The 19400-nt window shown below is 48.2% G+C and overlaps 1 protein-coding gene across 2 annotated transcripts; it reads right to left on the reverse strand.

Moving 5' to 3' along the window:
- Positions 1 to 449: 449 nt before the first annotated feature.
- KIF2C (kinesin family member 2C) lies at positions 450 to 18692 on the reverse strand. Of its 2 annotated transcripts, XM_055586083.1 has the most exons (21): positions 18491 to 18692; positions 17549 to 17643; positions 14758 to 14859; positions 14533 to 14581; positions 11793 to 11915; positions 10694 to 10813; positions 10045 to 10145; positions 9311 to 9406; positions 8677 to 8731; positions 8407 to 8569; positions 6894 to 6984; positions 6563 to 6626; positions 6394 to 6485; positions 5503 to 5645; positions 4502 to 4706; positions 4270 to 4380; positions 2976 to 3043; positions 2539 to 2644; positions 2333 to 2446; positions 752 to 875; positions 450 to 643 (listed from the first exon to the last, which is right to left on the reverse strand). In XM_055586083.1, the coding sequence occupies exons 1-21, from the start codon at positions 18552 to 18554 to the stop codon at positions 561 to 563; spliced, it is 2169 nt and encodes a 722-aa protein (XP_055442058.1). In that variant the 5' UTR covers positions 18555 to 18692; the 3' UTR covers positions 450 to 560. The 2 variants fall into 2 exon arrangements, with proteins under 2 accessions (XP_055442058.1, XP_055442059.1); XM_055586084.1 differs by lacking the exon at positions 14758 to 14859.
- Between the last annotated feature and the right edge of the window lie 708 nt (positions 18693 to 19400).

Consider the following 19400-nt stretch of genomic DNA (forward strand, 5'->3'; position numbering starts at 1 on the left):
TCTTTATTATTAGACATAATATATAAACACATAAAACAGAAAACAGCAGGGATCCTCATGGGCCTCAAAAACCAGCAGGGAAGGAAGAGGCCCTGGGAAACTTTTTTTTTTAAGTACAAGATATATTAGTGGCCGGACCAAGGGTGTGGAAGGCAGGCCAGAGCCAGCAGAGCTGAACTATAGGCTCCTTCTCTCCCCACAGAGCCAGGACAGCCCCAGGGAGCTCTCCCCCAGCAGCCAGTCCACACGGGCAGATTGCTGCCTACGGGAAAACTCTACAACAGAGAGCCTCCCCCTCTGGGAGAGAAGGGCAGTGCACAGGATAACTAAAAGCTCCTTCCTTCCATCTTTTTTCCCTCCGTGGCTGCAAGTGAGGAAAAGGAAAGCTGTGTCCTATGCACACTGACTCCCCCCAGCTGCCCTGGGCTCTGATACGCCCATACTTGGCATTTACCAAAGTCTGTCCCAGCTCAGACCCACCAGGTGCCCAGAGTTTGCTGAGGAGGGAAGGGGAGGGGAAAGGCTGGGTATGACACCAAATAGATCTTTATTTGCAGTCGTCACTGGGGCCGTTTCTTGCTGCTTATTTGTTTGCTGGCCTGCTCTTCTAGCTGCATGGCCAGGCGCAAGGCCTTGATGACATCTGGAAGGCAGGGGTGGTGCACTTGAAGTCAGCAGGTCTCTTGGAGACCTGCTCCCTCAGGCAGAGCCACCACCACCCACAGAGGCCCCACCCTCCGGCTGCACCCACCTCGCAGGGCTGAGAAGTGCTTGGCTTGCTGGGCCAGGGCACACTCTGCTTTATTCACAAAGGTCTCCAGGTCGTAGTCTGGCTGCTCAGCCATCTCGGAGAGCTCCAGCCAGCCTGGCCCTTGCTGCAGCGACACAAGACGTACCTTGTCAGGTCAATAATGACCAAACCAATTTAGCAAATCATTCCCAGGGCTCTATCATCTGCAATGCAGATGCCTGTTCCTCTAGCCATGGCCCTGACCCTGCCTCCTGACCCTTCCCCCATAACTCTCAGCTTGAATCTATCCTTCCCCTGCCTGCCAAAAACTTGTCCCTGTCCCTGATATCAAATGCATATCTTGATGCCCAAGCCAGAAATCTGAGCAAAAATTCTTTCACCTTGTCCCCCAATCCTAACAACTGCACCCCTGAAATGGTTCTTAAATCTCATGTCTTCCTGTCAATCCCAAGACCATGGTCACAGCTAGTCTAGGCACCAGTGTCTCTCCTGAACTCTACTAATCTCCTAACTGCTCTTAACTCCTTAGCGTTTCTACTCATGCTCTCCCTGGGTCCTGAAGCCGGGCTCTGTGCTGTGGCCACAGTAAGGTCCCTAAAAGCTCTCACGTGACCAAGGCACCACTCTGCTTTACTCCCTTCAAAGGCATTCACTGCCCTCATAACGAAGTCCAGGCCTTTGGTGTGAACCATAATGTCCTTTAGCATCAGGTCCCGGCTGACCCGCCCACAGCCTTGATGTCCCTCCCTCACCTGCTCTCACCTTTTGCTATGGCCAGAGCAAACCTACTGCTCTTCCTGAAAGTACCATGTCCTTTCAAACCTTTGGACCCTAAGCACCTGAGGCGGGGAGGGCTCGTGCAGACACTGACCTTGCACGTCCCCTCCTCGGTTCTAAGTGCCCCGAGCTGCCCTCGCTGCTCCACACTCGGAGTGCCCCACTGCTAGGATGCCCTTCAGGCCTCTCCCCTACTTGCACTTCCACAGCAGGGATCATGGCAGTGGTAGCATCTATCACCTACTAAAGGCTAACCACATGCTGGGGAAGGCTGAGTGTTTAACAACATATCACTTAATCCTTAGTGTAACCATCTTGTCTTGACTATTTTGGAGATGAAGAATTTGGGGCCCGGTGAGCCTCAACGACTTTCCTGAGGAAACTGGCTCATAAATAGAAGATTCGGGATTGATCAAGTCTTTCTTTAGGCCTGTTATCCATACTTCATGATTTTGGTCCTTGGTCTCAACACAGGAGCTGGTGGTATATAGAAAGTATTCACCAACATTCATGAACAAACGAGACCTGGCCACCCTCCAAACCCTCAGTCAGGAGCACAAGAAAGAGAGACTAGCTCCAGCCAGGAGGATGGGGGAAAGCCTCTGTGTGCCAGGCTGGAGGAGGTGTGGTAATTAGCTGCCCTATAAAAGCAACTGAATAACTAACTGGGGAATTAAGAAATGCTGATCTAGAAGGCTGCCTCTTGCCACCCCAGCCAGAAGACCCGAGGAGGGGGTGTATGTGTGCATATAAAGCCCAGGTCACTTTCAAGGAATGACGCTGAGCCCAGGGTCAGCTCTCCACCTGTATGATCTCCTTGAGCTCTTCCATGGCCCTTTCTTCCAGCTCCCTGATCTGAGTCATGGCTTCATTGAAGCTGGACATCTGGGAAGACAGTTCATCCTCTTCCTTGGAGAACTAAGGGGGCAAAAGGAGACAGATGACACAGTGTGGCCCGGTCCCCATCTCAGCTGGCCATGTTCCCTCTTGCCTGGCCCACCTCCCCTTACATTGCTTGCACTCAGGGCCCCATTGGAGCTGGCTTCTATCTCTTCTGTTTCCATCTGAATTGGCTGCTCCCCACTGGGTCCACTGTGGGGGCTCAGCTCCTTGACCCTGAGAAAACAAGAAGGTCACAGCTCCCACAGCGGCCTCTTTGGCACTCACAAGTGTGCAGCACTACTCAGATTTCGAGACTTCAAGGAGATGGAGTAGTGGCTTTGCTTTGACCTAGAAGGATTCTTATTCACACTGCTCCCCACCAGAGCCTGAAAGGGATCAGAAAAAACCTAGTAGCCTCATATATGAACTCCCAAGCCTCAGACTTAGTGAGTCACAGAAGGAGACAATAGGCACTGAGTCCCCAGAGCCCCCTCCCCACTCTCATCACTGCCATTCCCTCCCCAACCCTGCCCTTTCCCATCCCACTTGGCACAGGTACCAGTACCTGTCTGCATATCTTAGTGTATTTAAAGTATATTCACAGGAGCTTATGCCTGGTGAGATCATGGCGATCTGCAAAAGAAGGAATGGGCAGTTAGTTAATGGTCAAGAATCCCAGGGTAAGGGTGCTCTTGGAGAGGCTGCCAGGAATTGGGGGGAGAGCTCATTAAATACCCACTGTGTGCCAGGCAACTTGCCCCGTGGGCCCTGCAAACTAAGGTTCTTTAAAAGTTAGTCCCCATACACAGTGAAGTAAGCCAGAAAGAAAAACACCAATACAGTATACTAACGCATATATATGGAATTTAGAAAGATGGTAACAATAACCCTGTATACGAGACAGCAAAAGAGACACTGATGTACAGAACAGTCTTTTGGACTCTGTGGGAGAGGGAGAGGGTGGGATGATTTGGGAGAATGGCATTGAAATATGTATAAAATCATATATGAAACAAGTCACCAGTCCAGGTTCGATGCACGATACTGGATGCTTGGGGCTGGTGCACTGGGACGACCCAGAGGGATGGTATGGGGAGGGAGGAGGGAGGAGGGTTCAGGATGGGGAACACATGTATACCTGTGGCAGATTCATTTTGATATATGGCAAAACCAACACAATATTGTAAAGTTAAATAAAATAAAATTAAAAATAATAATAAATAAATAAAAGTTGGTCCCCTATCTTTGCTGGTATATCTAATTACTCCTGCTTCTTTACTTCTTTACTGACCCATTCCTCTCAGCAAGGTCACAATGCAAGGCTCTGTGATTCCTGCTGGAAACTTTAGTTCACCTGGGCTCAGAGATACTGCTTAGGGAGAAGGGTTTAGAGCTTAGTCAGAAATTCCCACCTTTCTCAGCAGGCAGGAGAGAGGATATTCCCTAGTGAGGAAGGAGGGCAGATCTGAGCTAGAAAGCATTATGGATAAAATAAGGGGAAAGAAAGTCACTCAAGGCTGAGGCCCTCTCCAATTTCCTAGGCTGGGAGCCATTGACCCCTGAGGGAAGTCACAGAGGGACGAGGACTGCCTTTTCTGCTTCCCCAAAGGTCCTCCTCCTGAATCCTGCAGCCCCCGTTTCATCAGGTATGGGAGGAACAACCTCCCCGATCCAAGAGGTGCACAGACACACAGTAAAGGGAGATCTTTTCCTCCCTGCTTGTGCAGGCAAAGAGGAGCCTGTTGCCCAAAAGCAGGGGTGAAGCCCAGTTAAATCAGAGCCTGGAAACCCAGCTAGCAGAGAATACAGAGCTTCCTGCCCAGGGACAGGACTGCACCACTCCAAAGGACCCAACTCACCATGCAGGTCCTTGAGTTCTCGCCAATGAAGGAGTCCCTCAACACCTGTGTCAGCTTGCTCTCGCGGAATGGGGTGTGGGCCTTGTTCTGTCCCAGGGCCCTGATGCATTCCTGGGGGACAGCAGGGGAAGCTGAGGTCCCCTCCTTCCTTTCAAGATGCCCTCTCCCTCCCACCCTTTCCTCCCAGCAGCCCTCCAGGGCTACCGGCTCCCATGTAGCTGGGCCTGGCTACCTTCAGAGCCAGGAGACTCTTGTTGATTTCTGCACCCTCCATGCGGGTCTGCCGGTCAGCACTGGAAGTGTCTGCGCCTCGCTCATTCCCTGCCAGATCCACCAAAGAGAACTTGCCATGCACTCTCCCTTTGGTTCGAAGAAGAATCTGGAAGCAGGCGTGGGAGCGGGAAGAGTTGGAGTTGGCAAATGTCTGCCCAGAGGTCCTGTGGCAAAGGAGGACAAAGCAGGGTATGAGCTCCTTGAGGGGGGGCAGTCACCAGCCACCATGGCACCTGAGGCTCCAAGGCAGTCAGTTCTCCAGGAGGAAAGGGAGAAGGGCCAGGACTCAGACGTTCTGAGTCATCCTGTCCCACTTCTGTCCTTCCTTCCCTGGGCAGCAGCCCTCCCTCCAGCCACTCTGGGCATGGCTTACCCTGGCAGCCAAAGTACTGAATTCTGTGTGAGGGCCTTGGCCAGACCCTGGGCCATAGGCCATGGGGAAGCATGAGTTACCTCTGCTGCAGGGCACACAGGGAAGGAGGGGCTGTCATGAACCACATGCTAAACTCGAGGGCCCTGGGGAGAGAGCCCCTCCCTGGTCCTCCATATGCTGCTCAGCACCCCACTGCACCACGCTGAGGGCCCTGATAGAAGAGCACTTTCCTCCCTCTACACAGGAGCTCTCATCCCATCACTTCCAGCTAGAGCATACCCAGAGCTTCTGTCCCCCACCACAGAGAGAGGGAACAGTAAGAAGAAACTCAGAGAAGTCAGGAAGCACACCTCTGGATAAATCTGGTAATAAAGCCTGCCTTGGTCAGATGCAAGATGATTTGACTCGCCCCTGACGAGCCTTACCCTGGGTCATTGGCCCCATTGCAACCGCTTAAGGCAGAGGCCTTCAGAGCCCTCACCAAGCTGGGGGAAGTGGCGCTCTGTGGAAACAGCAAAGGGCTCAGTGCTCATCTATCACCTGACCCGGCATTAGAAGGTGGCCCCTTCCTCCGGCCAAACTCTGACCTGCAGGCACTGCCTATGTCGATCATCTTGATGACGTCATCAGCACAGCTCACCAGGCGCTCCTGCAGCCCCACCACCTGCACCTGCTGCTTGCCGTCCTCCAGCACGCGCAGCTTGGCCTTCTTATTGAGCAGGTCGAACAGCTGTGCCAGGCAGGGGAACAAGGCCAAGGCTGTCAGGCGCCAGGCACCCACTGATCCCTCCCTGCTTCAGAGCCTGTCGCAGCTTAGACAATGGCTGGGAACAGGAAAGGCGGGAGAGGCTACACTGGGTGATGTCAGATAAGCATCGAGCAGTTCATCTGGGAGCTGAACTGGGCCACCTCGGTTTGATGTGACCCTGCTTCTTTACTAGCGTGACCTGGGAAGGTACTTAGCCACCCAGCTTCATTTCTCATCTGTGCGATAGCGACAGTAGCGGTGATACTTCCTAGTAGGGTTGTGGTGATGAGCTGAGAGAAGTGCTTAGAATAGTGCTCAGTACCTAGTAACATGTTAATTAGCCACATTAGCTATTATCTAGACCCCACTCGGGGAAGGTGACTCTCCAAAAGCGTAGAGAGATACATAGAAATATAGAGAGAGTACGAGTATGAGAATGAATGTGTGCGATCAGGAGAAGAGATTTAAGAGGGAGGTGCATGGAGGGAGCACAGGGCACACACAAGCAAGCCTCCCGTCTGGGAGGAAGCCCTGAGGCGTGTTCCTGCTTACTTGTTGAGCATGCCTCCCATTCCACCATCGGATGAAAACCTCCCACACATTTGGGCAAAGTGGCCCAAAGGCGTGACAACACACAGGGTGTTTGTCTTCTACAATTTCTAACCAACCTCAAGATTTTAGAAACTTCAGGGGCCCCAGCAGCATAAACAGAGGGCTCCCTGCCAGCTACCTTCCCATTATAGATTTCGAAGAATGTCACATAGACTTCCAGGTCCAGCTTCCGGTATCGGGGCTGATTCTTCAGGAGGAAGACGTCCCGGGCTGTGGGGAGAACCTGGATTAAGTAAGCAACCTGCCTTTCTGTGCCCAACCCTGCTGGGGCAGAACACACTACTTACAGGCCATCGCATAGATCCCTTTGGATGCACTCTGGGCTTTTCCATAGAGGTCTCCACCCATCGTCTGCAAAGGGAAGGGACAGGAGACTGCTAAAGAGCCCTTGGCCTAGGTCAGAGCACTTCTGGCTCCACCACCTCCGTGGGCCATACTACAGCCAGGAGGGGAGCTGGACTTGCTAAGGCCCTTCCCTGCCCCTGGCACAGCAAGAGCATCTGGAGGTGGGGCATCTGCACTGAAGGGACCTTCTGCAAGAAACTCATTGTCCTCCTTTTCAGAGGCCCAGAGGTGCACTAAGGGCAGGATCACTCTCTGCCAGGCTTGAATACTCACATGAGTCTTGCCACTTCCCGTCTGACCGTATGCAAAACAGGTTGCCTTTCCACCTTCAAAGATTGTTTGTACCAGTGGCCTTGCTGTGAACCTAAGAGAAAGCATGGGGAAGCATGCATATCTCTGCTTAAATGTGCTTCCTAGAACATGGTTCTGCTACCCTTCCAAGGCAGGATTCCTGGGGGCTTCCTTCCAAGCAAAGTGGTCCAACCTGACCCCAGCCCCACTTACAAATCTGAAATTCTCCTAACCACCTGGGGAGGGCTGGACCAACTGGCCAGGAGCAGGCTGGTCCATACTCTGACTGAGCCACCAGCACCTCCTCTACCCTGGAGACACAGAGGGAAGCTTGAGCTTAGCAGCGCACTTCCAGCATAGGAAACACTACAAAGATCAAAGAAACTCTTTAAAGTAAGAGCCTAAAATATTTTAGGTTTTGTGGGCCATATAGGTCTCTTCCATGTATATACATACATAAGTATACATATACATACATTTTTAAAATGTCTTTATTTGGCTGCACTGGGTCTTAGTTGTAGCAAGTGGAATCTTTAGTTGCAGCATAGTGTGGCTTGTGGGATCTAGTTCCCTGACCAGGGATCGAACCTGGGCTCCCTGCATTGTGAGCTCAGATCTTAGCAACTGGACCACCAGGGAAAGTCCGAAATATATATATATATATATATATATATATATATATATATTTTTTTTAATGATTCTTTGAAAACACAAAATCCACTCTTGAGAGCCATATAAAAAGGGTTGCAAGCCAACTCTCACCCATGAGCTAGTTTATCAGCCTCTAGTGTAGAGCAGCGCTGTCCAGTAGAACTTTCTGAGGATGGATACTGGAAACGATCTCTATCTGTACTGTCCAATAGTAGCCACTGTCACACATGGCCACTGAGCACTTGAAATGTGGCTCGTGTAACTGAAAAACTGAATTTGTTTTTGGCTGCTCTGTACAGCACGTGGGAATCTTAGTTCCCCAATCAGGGATTGAACCCGTGGCCCCTGCAGTGGAGGTGCAGATTTTTAACCACTGGACCACCAGAGAAGCCCCTGAAGAACTGAACTTTTAATTTTATTTAACTTTTATTTAAACAGTCACATGAAGTTAGTGGGAGCTGTACTGGACCAAGCAGCTCCAGAGTTTGCTGAGTCTGCTAAGCCCAGTGGGTAATGGGTGGCTGTACAGGACACAGACACAGGAAGAACCCCTGAGGCCTGCCCAGCCCAGCCTCAAAGAGCGCAGTGGGAATATTTCACTGCTGTCTACTCAAGCATGGGCCACTAAAGCTGAAACATAGGATGTGACAGCCCCAACAGGGCCTTCCTTGTGCTAGAAGCCGGAGCCAGCTCTGCGTCATGGTCCATCCAAAGAAGACGCAAGAGGAAGCCAGGAAGGGATTCAGAGTCGGCATGCCTGAGAGTGCAAGTGCTACCACAATGTCCCACACTGGAAAAAGCAAAGTGTCAGGAGGAACGGGGGAAACAGAGGCAAGGGACTAACCTGTAGACAACTTCATTTGAAGTTGTTTCATCAAATGCGAAGTCAAAGCAGAATGCTTGGTTCTCCAGATATTTTGTTAAGTCCACTTTTAACTTGGGCTCATGGACCAAGAGGACACACTTGCTAGGAACGGAAATCACGTCAATTTCTTTCTTGGCCAACTCTGCAGAAGGACAGTATTTCAGGGGATGCTCGGGACACGGGGGACCCTCAGTCTGAAGCCTCATTCTGACTGAACTTACCTTGGGGCTAAGGAAAGGTGGGGCTTACCTTGTTTATTCAGTGGGCGTTTCCTAACACAGACACATATCCTGTGCTCTTCGATCTTCAGGAGGAGGAGAGAAGGCAACCATCAGCAAAAGGTCAGTGTAATACTGAAAGAAAGCTTGTCCAGAGCCCCTCCCTTACTAATCATATGTCTGGCCCAGTCAGGGGCTGAGACCTAACACTGGGACCCACTGTGCTCACAGTTACTCTAGAGCACAAGAAAGCTCTGAATTTTCGTCTGTTTTCCCACTCTGCTGCCTATAGGAGGTTTCAGCACACTTTCATGATAATCAGTAAGAATTTAGCCAATCTATTGAAGCAGGGAGGATGGGGGCTGGAAGGGAGTTTATAAAGATCAGAGTCTCCTATCTAGCCCTTGCTAGCTCCACCCCACCAAAGCCCACCCTCAAGCCCTTAAGGGTGAGTGACGATTCCTGTGTGCTCTCATTCCTTTAAGAGATGTTTCTGTCTCTCAGTTATACGCCTACTCCGGAAAAGAATCTTTTTATATATATTAAAAAATGAATCACTTTGCTGTATATCTGAAACTAACACAATATTGAAATCAACTATATTTTTTTTAAAAACTGTATGCCTACTCAGGAAGGAGAGATAGAAGCCCTTTGGGATTACTTACTGGATCAGCCGCAGTAAGCGGATGACATTCCAAAGTAGCTCGAAATTCTTTAATCATGCGGGCAAATTCCCAGTTTGGAAAGCTGTTGTCATACTCCTGTTTGTGGTAAGATTGAAGAAGGACTGACTGCCAAGATGTAGGTGTTCGCAGGCCTCAGTGCTAGGCAGTGGCAACAACAGCCCTTCCTATACACACAGCCCCTTCAGGGCTGACAAAACCCCCACACGATCTCATTGCCCTTGACTCTGGCTCTGGGCAGAGAATTCAGGCACAAAGTTTTGGGAACAAGATTGGCAGGGGGGCCTAGGCATGCAGCAACCACTCTAGGAAGCAGGGCAAGAGCCACTGCCCCATGTCTTAGGAGACCAGCAGGCTGGGATTCTCCTGTGCCATTAACCCAACCAAAGGGAAATAACCCAAACTTGAACTCCACTGTGGCACCCCACATATGCGCAACTAGGAGGTCAGGGGAACAGGCAACTGCCATTGCACTGTGTGATGGGCGTGCCCACTGGATAACCAGTAGGAGATATTCATCATCTGAAGGTCTTCAGAAAAATATCTGAATTATTTGTTCTCTGAATCCTGATGAGAAACTGGTTAAAATTCTTGGTTATCAGAACTGGAGACTCAGAAATGCTGGGGCTGAACCGTTATCTATCTGTGTTGCTGACAAAGTTGCAGTTAAGAATGTCTGTACAAAAACCCTTGCCCTTGCTTCCCAAGAAAGGTACCTGAGCTCGCTTTATTCTCATTTCAGAGTTCTGGGCTCTCTTCTCTTCTCGCTTGTTCTTCATTTTTTCCATTTCCTTCACAATACATGATTTCCTCCGAACTAGTGGAAGAGGAAAAAAAGAAGCCCTCTCTTTTACCTGTTTAGGCCAGCCTGCTCTTCTCTGGCTGTTGTGTGGAGTCCTGGGCCTTTCTCATGGCTAGACCTTCTCTAGACCCTTGCTCTTACATCACCACATGCAAAGAGAGGAAGCACCAGCTATGACTCTTGCGATGGCCAAGCTGACAAGAAACTTGCTAATATGAGCACTCCAGGTCTAACCCAAGCTCTCTCTATGCCTCTGTGGCCTTTTTCTCAACAATCAGTAGAGATGAGATTGTCCTTGTTTGGTGGTCACTCTGGGCTGCTGTTCAGGTGTTGAGCAAGACTTTAGCTGTAACAACACCTCAGCTACATCAGAGAGCTTCTGCCAGCTGGCAGTGAGTGACAGGGTCACCTGTTGTGAAAGATCGATTCTGTGGCCACAGGGCAACATGTCCCCATGTGACAGACATGGTTTGAACTCAGGTACCAAGCAAGCCAGGTTTGGGACAAGCTGTAATTCCTATCCTGCACTAGAAGCAGGGTACCAGACAGCTCAGTGTGTCTACCTGACTTCACAGAGTTTGCAGAACTGTCTCGGACGGAGTGGACTTGTTCTTCCACTTCCTTGCTGACCATCGTCAATGGTATTTCACTCACTGCAGGGCAGGAGGGCCTAGAGGGGCCGGCTGTGGGGGAACAAGAGTCATTGGAGAAGCAGGCAGGCATACGGCAGCTGTGTTCATCTGAGCCCTAGAGGGTCACAGGCCAGGAGGATGGCTACTGACTGCCAGCTTAGCAAGGGCTCAGGTTCTACTGTGTAAGCAGAGCTCAGGCTTTTCCCTTCATCTCAATCCACACCTTGAACCCAGTAAGCCCCGCCACAGGGGTTGGCTCCTGGTGTCAAGAAATCTTAAAGGTTATGTGAGTTGCTCTGTATGCGCTTCACTATGAAGGGAAAAGCCTTTAAAGGTCTGACCTCTTTAGGCTTGACCAAGTAAGGGTTCTTAGGCCAGGCCAGGCCTTTCAGCTCATTTGGGAAAAATTTCTGACTTCAGAACCCCAGTAGTTAACAGGAGGAAGGACTGAAAACTAAGAATAATGGGAACCTGGTTCAACCTAGAAAGGTACAACCAGAGAGGTACAACCCACAGCAACATCCCATAGCTGGCCATGACCCTTTTGTTTACCTTGACTTTAAATCACTTAATTTACTAATAACTAGTACAAATTGACAATTAAAAATGTTTTTAAAATCCCATTTATATAAAGTCCAAAATAAGATAAAGTTAATTTATGTGATCCAAAGTCAGGACATAGATACCCTTGGGCTTAGGAATTGGGAGGGGGCCTGAAGGGGACTTTTGGAGTGCTGGTAATACTGTTCGATCTAGATGTCAGTTATATGAGTGTGTTTACTTTGTGAACTATATAGTCAATGATAGGTTTACTTTCCTGAAAAAAGAAAAAAATATATATATATATATAATGTTTAAAGTTTAAAAAGTAAAGTGAGATGATTTTCAGATAAGGGAGCAGTGGTGCAGGAGCAGAATGGTATGAAAGCCAGGGAGTATAGGAATCCTAGGATATTCCAAAACAGGCTCAGGGCAATGTGTGAAGAGCTGCTCTAGGGCCTCAAACAGGGAGAACAGATTCATTACTCACTGGAAACTGAAAACTGTTTGCGGGAATTTGCAGATGCAGGCAGCTCCACCTCCATATCATTTTCCTGAGTGGCGATTCGAACCTCTGAGACAGTGGACATGCGAGTGGAGCGGCCTCGGAGACCTGAAGGACCAAGGGCCGTGGCCAGTCAGTGCATTGTGATCAGGAGAGCAAAACAGATAGAGGGACAGTTGAGGGCAACCCTTCAAGATTCTATACAGGGTGAGATGGGTCCTGATACCTGGAAAGGAGCCCACCAACTTCCCATTCCTTCCATCTAAGGAAAGAAAGGCCAAGTACCAGTGACCCCAAAACTAATTTGTTACATTCTGCAGTCTGAGAGCTCCTGAGGGAATCCCACAAGAGCATCTGTCTGGAGTAAATGGAAGGACCTACAGACAATGTGAGATCATTTCTGGAGACACAGACCTAATCCCAGAAAAAAAGCATTTTAATCTTAGCAGCAGCACCTACCATTCTACAATCTTCCCAAACATCCAGAGGTAAATACCAGTATTCCCAACTGATAAAAGGGGACATTAAGGCATAGAGAAACTAAGCAATTTGCCCAATGTCACTCAGTTAGTAAGTGTCAGAGTCAGGATGTGAACCCAAGACTGCCCGATTTCATGACCAGGGCTTTTTCCACTGCTCCAAGATGCTTTACAAATCCAGACCTGGGCCACAGCATTAGAAGCCATGGGACCAGCAACTGATTTTTCTGGAATCTTAAAAGAATGCTTAACTGACAGAAACAATTTAACTGAGTTTATACAATTAAGTTGTTTAAACAAGTTTAATTCCTGTCAATTTCTACTCATCTATATTGCTTCCCTCCGTAAGAAGAAATAATGTACCTATAAAATAAAAGTAGTAAATCTGGAAATAAAACACTAGTGTCATATAAACAAATATCAACCTATATGGAATTTGAGTTTCCTAAGTTTAGGCTGATATGATGGCTCTATATAATCAATCTATGTTTTTCATAAAGAGCATGAATTATTATAATATTCCTATTTCTCAAAAGATCTGTGATCTTATGTTTCACTTCTACTGTTCAATATCATTCATTCAATAATAAATCATTTTTTTTTCCCATTAAAAGGAGCAGTAGGGGTCCAGTGGTTAGGACTCTGTGCTCTCACTGCCAAGGGCCCAGGTTCAATCCCTGGTTAGGGAACTAAGATCTCATAAGCCAGGTGGCATAGTCAAAAAAAAGAAAAAAGGAAGAGTGGCAATATCCTTTTGGGACGTGCATGTGGAAAGAGACCACTGCCACCCATATTTCTCCTGGAGGCCACTGGAGTGGTACAGCCAGCAAGAGAGGGCCAGCATTACACCATTCCTGCCTAGCTCAAGCTCAAAACCACCCCACCTTTCACCTCGGGCCCCTGGGAAGCCTGAAGCTCCAGTTAAGTAGTCTCTGGGCCCAGGGTGGCTGGATTATGTTGAGACAGTGATAACCCCCCGACTAGGACAGGTTGTGCAGGCTGTGAAGTATAGCTGGCTTCGGGTTATAAACTGGATTATTTGGGCAGCTTGTGCATATAGGCACCTGTCACAGCCTACCATAGTTAAAGTAGGTTTATGCTGATTCCTGCAGAGAAAGCCTAACTTTCTCTGGAGTTCAAAGCACTGCTATTATTTGTCCAATCCCACCCTACCCCCAGATCACCATAGCACTACCAACTCTACCTCTAAATGGCCCTGACCTAGCTTTTCTGACAGCCCACTCACCACCTCACTCCAAGGCATGTCATTTCCCCAGGGAGAGAAAACAAGCCCACCACGGTTGATTACTGCTCTGGATTCCACAGGAAAGGCTTCCAGGCCAGTTAGCAAATTTCCCAAATGCACCAGATCCAAAGAGACTGGTCTAAGTTAAGAGCTGTAGGTTGAATGGTTGAATTCTCTTTTCCTTTTTTTTAACTGCTTCAGAGGTAGGATTGACAGAAAAACAGCTGGAGGTATTTTATGTGTACAACTTGATGGATTTGGAGGTAAGTATTCACCCATAATGGAGAAGGCAATGGCACCCCACTCCAGTATTCTTGCCTGGAAAATCCCATGGACAGAGGAGCCTGGTAGGCTGCAGTCCATGGGGTCGCTAGAGTCGGACACGACTGAGTGACTTCACTTTCACTTTTCACTTTCATGCATTGGAGAAGGAAATGGCAACCCACTCTAGTGCTCTTGCCTGGAGAATCCCAGGGATGGGGGAACCTGGTGGGCTGCCGTCTATGGGGTCGCACAGAGTCGGACACGACTGAAGTGACTTAGCAGCAGCAGCAGCATACACCCATAAAACCATCATTATAATCAATGCTATAAATCTGCTCATCACCTCCAAAAGTTTCCCCCTGTACCCTTCATTTTATATTTTGTTTTCTCCTTTTGTAGTAAATCACTCAACATAAGATCTACCCTCATAGTAAATTTCTAAGTATACAATACACTCATTGATCATGGGCCCTATCATATACATTAAATCTCCAGAACTTCTTTATCTTGCCTAACTGAAACTTTGTATCCTTTGACCAACAAATCTCCATTTCTTCCTCCCTGAAGGTTGAATTCTTCCTCACTGAGAAAGAGGCATGGAACACAGGGCAGGACTCAACCTACACAGTAGCGGTCTTCTAATTGGAACCATGAGTCTACTCACAGCTTCCTGAGCCCCAAGAACATCATTTCTGGCACAAACCCCATGACAGTGAGCCAGTAGGAATCCATTTACCTTCCTTTGGAGCAGGAATTCTGGAGCTGACTGATCTGCGCTTTTGTTTCTGAAAAACAAAACAAACCACCACGACATATGGGTCTTATCAATTCTCAAGGCCCTATCCTGGGCCCATGTACTGTGCTAAAGTACTAAGCAGGACCAGAAAACAAACCAGCAAAGACCCAAACAAGCCAAGTGCATCCTCTGGGCACTGGCTGTAGTCAGATGACTGGCAGCTACCTGAACCGTTACATTCTCCTGCAGGGGAAGATTGTCCTTCAGGTGTAAGGGAAGAAGCTGTAAGAGTTCTGGGTTTATTGCAGCCACATCATCAAAATCTACCTGCAAGGAGAAAGTAAAAGTTTCTATGAACAACATAGCTTGTTCAATTCAATTCCATTTCTGCAATCAAGGCTACCCCTAAATTCATATTTTATAAACTTTAAGTTCGGCCAAGTACTAACAGCTATAAACAAATATTTGTCCCCTGATTGTGTTTTACCATCTAGATGGATATTGGTTTCTGATCTCCAAGCCAATGGTAGACATTAGCAATGAGAATGAGGTGAAGAGGAAGGCCAACAGTCAGATAGTCCACAGTAGATCTTGGCCACTTGGCTCCCTTCCGCTCTGTGGGGCAGTGGGGTCCTGCTGGGCACAGCCCTTGAACACCTCTTGCTGCCTGCCACCAAGGGGGAAACAATTCTAACTGTCCCACTGATAGTCAAATGGAGGGCCCTTCAGGATCTTATGGGCGGGGACAAGTACCCGAGAGCAGTTACCTAGTCCTAAATCTACCTACATTTTCTACCGGCCCCAGAAACTTCTTCCCCAGTCACAGCATCCTACTCATGCCTTCCCTACTTCCTGTGCATGCCTGCAATGAGGTCACAATTCCAGGTTTACATCACCAGAGTCCTGAAACCCTCTAGGGACAACTCAGGCTTCATCATCATATTTCACAGCAGATTCAAACACACTGAAATAGTACCAACTTGATTATTTGTGTTTCGCATTTGTGATAAAATGTGAAAGAGCTGCAGCATGTACTCCCGGGTGAGAACTTCACTTCCTACATATGCAATTTTTATGTATTAACAGCTTCTTCAAACACTTATTAGGTATGAGTAAGGCAGTAGGGGGAAGGTACTCAAAAGTGAACTAAGACATGTATTGGACTTCCCTAGCAGTCCCATGGTTGGACAGCTGGGAAGATTTCACATCCTGGGGGGCAACTGAGCCCGTGTGCTACAGCTACTGAGTTCAAGCTCTAGAGTACTGAGCCTATGCTCTGCATCAAGAGAAGCCACTGCAATGAGAAGCCCACGCACTGCAACTAGAGAGTTGCCCCAACTCGCTTCAACTAGTGAAAGCCCACATGCAGCAACGAAGACCCGGTGCAACCAAAAAATTAAAAAGACATGTATTGCCCTTGCCTTCAGTGAGCTCATATTCTAGTAGGGGAGAGAAGCCATACACATAAGGGGCTGGAAACCCAAGCAGCATGGGATAGACAAGGAGGACAGAATGATCAAGTGCAAAAGCTGGTAAGTACTTTAGTAGTCACACTTCTATTCACCTTTTTTGGACAGCTACAAACCCTTACTACTACCCCTCCACCCCAGTTCCAATCCCTAAACTACAGAAAGCATAAACAATGCAGGAAACCAGAGTTCTGACATAACTGATTCTCACATTAATGATTCAGGAAGGGATAAGAGTGTGCAGGCAGCGAGGCACTGGGCAGGATCACAGAGTGGGGAACTGCCTCATTTGTCCCTGGCACAGGATACTATGGTAAAAAGGACAAAAGTTGTTTGGGATCATATCTTGAAAAGGCTTTGAATGCCTCACTAAGAAGGTTGAACTTTATTCCACAGGCAACATTTGAGCTGGAGTTAAGACGCAATAAGAATTGTATTTCTAAACAAACAACAAAAACAAGTCACAAGGAACTGCTAATAGATGGTTGAAAGGGATTTTAGGAACCTCTTGATTCAAGGACAGATAATATAAAGAATTCAGTTCTTCTATTTCTCAAATATACCACCTAAAGTAACATGTGTCTACCATAAGGCACTATGCTAAGCAAGCACTTTGCATTTGTTATCTCATTAAGCTTCATGGAAGCAGGTCCAGGTTTGTCTTATTCACCTATGTATCCCCAACACCAAACACACTGGCTGGCATTTTGGAACCAGTACAAAAGGATTTGTTGAATAAGTCCTCAAACAACCCTATGAGTAGATATTATTATCATCCTCATTTCATAAATGAGGAAGCTGAATTTCTCATAGGAGCAGAAATGTGCTTGAGAACATTTAGTGGCAGGGCCAGACTCTAGAATCCAGGTTTTCGTACTCAGCCTGGTGACCTCTTCACTACACCACATGCCTCTAAAACATAAATGTCTTAGGGATATCCCTCCTTCTTCTCAAAATCCTTCCAAGGCTCCCACTGTCTGCAGAATAAGATCTTAAACATCTTAGTGCCAGAGACAAAGGCCTTCTAGTCTCCTTTTCCAGTCTTTTTGCTGCTGCCAAGCATACTAAGCCTTCCTCTGTGCCTGGAGCCAGTTTCTTTACCAGTCCCCATGAGGGCCACCTCACTGTGTCTTTGGCACCCCCCCAACAAGCGCATCTTCAGTGAGTTTCCATCTCTGACCTGCTCTCGCATTATTCCATCGGTAGTTGCCTTCTATTATTGGGTGTTTCAGAAACATACTTTTGTCTCCCCAAAGAGATTATCAATTTTACTCTCCAAATCAGCATCATACGTAGTGTGCACTCAGAAGCTAGCTTGGGTGAGTAAGGTTTTAGAATTCTGTGCAGTTTGCTTTCTACAAACACACCAGAAACTGTTGATTGCTTCAATTTAGAACAAGGCTGCCTTAACAAGAGTCCCAAAGCATTCAAAGAGGACCATATTTAAGATTGGGGAGGACAAGTCAGGATGGAAAACAAAGCTGACACAAGTTCCATTTCCACACATGTCTTTTTAACTGTAGTAGAGGCACACTCATAGAACCCACCTCTTTGCCCTTTGTATCTCCTCCTTCCTTCCATTCCACTGAAACGCAGGATTTCTCCAAGTTCACAGTGCTTATACTGGCACTGTGAATTATGCCTAAAGTATGAAAAGGCCAGAGTTACCTATCTTTTTCACTTTTAGTATCCTAGAGGCTCAAATGTCAAGTTGACCTGAAGGAAGGGACAGTTGACTTTCTTTCTAATCTCAGCAGACAAACCTCTTGGCACCCCACCCTTGGAATATTCCTCAGTGAACTAGGCAGGGAACAGTTCTTAAAACTGAGCTGTAGAGGATAAGGGGTCACCCCGACTCAAAAGAGCCTACAGCGTGGTGAAGGTATGTTTGTGCAGGAGAGTCTCTAGTGCTTAGGTGAGCCATTCTTCAACACAGCACTGAGGCTCTAGCGCCCTCAGGTTTCCCTATCTCCTGACCTTTATGTCTGACTATTCTAATGATACTGGTACTGGAATCATCAGACCCGCCATAGTTGAGATACCTCTGAACTGAAAAGGAGAGGGCAGAATTGCAAGCTCCTGAATGAAGAGCAGGGATCTCATCATTTGTCCCATTACCCTGAATCCGGTGTCTGACATACTGTAAGTGCTCAGTGTTAATGGGAGAGTAGAGGGGTCAGAGAACCGAGGTCCCTGCAAGAGCAGGGCAGTTTCAGGGGAGAACTTTGGAGGGGAAGGGAATCCTGACTTCTCGGAAAGGTCCAGTGACACGGGGGCTCCGCCCACTCCTGGAGGACGGAAAGGAGACGCATGGTCAGTGCAGAGGCCCCTGGCCGTTGGTAGGGAAGACTGACCGCCAGTGAGGAGACCTAGACCAGGGGTGTGCGGGAATCCCTAATAGTGATTCAGGGCCTGCCATTTGGGGAGGGGCGGTAATTTCAGTCGTCTCAGCCCACGGGTCCCTTTGGTCTCAGGACCCCGCCCCTCACCATTACTGCGCTGGATCTTGATGGTGAGACCAGGAAACAGGCGAGCCTGAAGCGACGAGTCCATGGGCAGGAAGGAGCTCCGGTGAGGGATACGCGAAAGGCCAGAAAACCACAACTCTAGGAATCCTAACGCCGCGTAAACTGCCGAAGTTTAAATCCCGCGCGCCAGCGTCCCGAAACGTCATCACGTTGTCGCCGGTCTCCCTTCCGCCAATCAGCGGCGTTCTGCGGAGCCTTTTGGGATACGTAGTCTCCGGGACGCCTTCCGGCGTCTGGAACCGCCCACTCGTTTGGCCAGACCGCTGAACGCAGGGCCTGTTGGGAGCTTTGGGAACCCGCGCTGTGGGAGGTCTCTTTTTCCTTGAGTTCAACCAGCGGCTTCGCTGCTGGGGTCCTTTAAACTCAGAAACCTCAGGGTGATGTGAGAGAGGGAGGGTTCTGGGGTCCTATAGTCATGGGTTCGAACCTCAGCTTGATTAGTTGCCTACTCAGTGACCTCATACAAGTTAACAAACTTTGCTTTTTCGTGCGATGGGGAGCATGTTTTCTCCCTTGTGATACTATTGCTAAGTTCTGATAATGGGGGACTACGTTTGGAGTGCCTGAAAGACCTGGTTCACTTGGTTTTATCGAGTGTCTTATCACGTCCTAAGCGCTGGAAATAGTAATTGTGAACAGGACCCATAGTTCTTGCCCTCGACCTAACATTTTTAATGCGAACAGGGAACAAAAGTAAATTACAAGTAAGTAACGAAGTGTGGTTAAGTGCTCTGAGGGAAACAGAACTGGAATACAGAAAAATGGAGGAAACTACATTAGGTAAAATGGCCAGGGGAGAAATATTTAAAGTGATAACCTGAGTCTAGAGAATAAGAAGGAATGTCGAAATGAACGGTCTTGAAGAAAGAAG

This window comes from Bubalus kerabau, chromosome 6, assembly GCF_029407905.1.
Source record: "Bubalus kerabau isolate K-KA32 ecotype Philippines breed swamp buffalo chromosome 6, PCC_UOA_SB_1v2, whole genome shotgun sequence".
Classification (NCBI taxonomy): domain Eukaryota; kingdom Metazoa; phylum Chordata; class Mammalia; order Artiodactyla; family Bovidae; genus Bubalus; species Bubalus kerabau.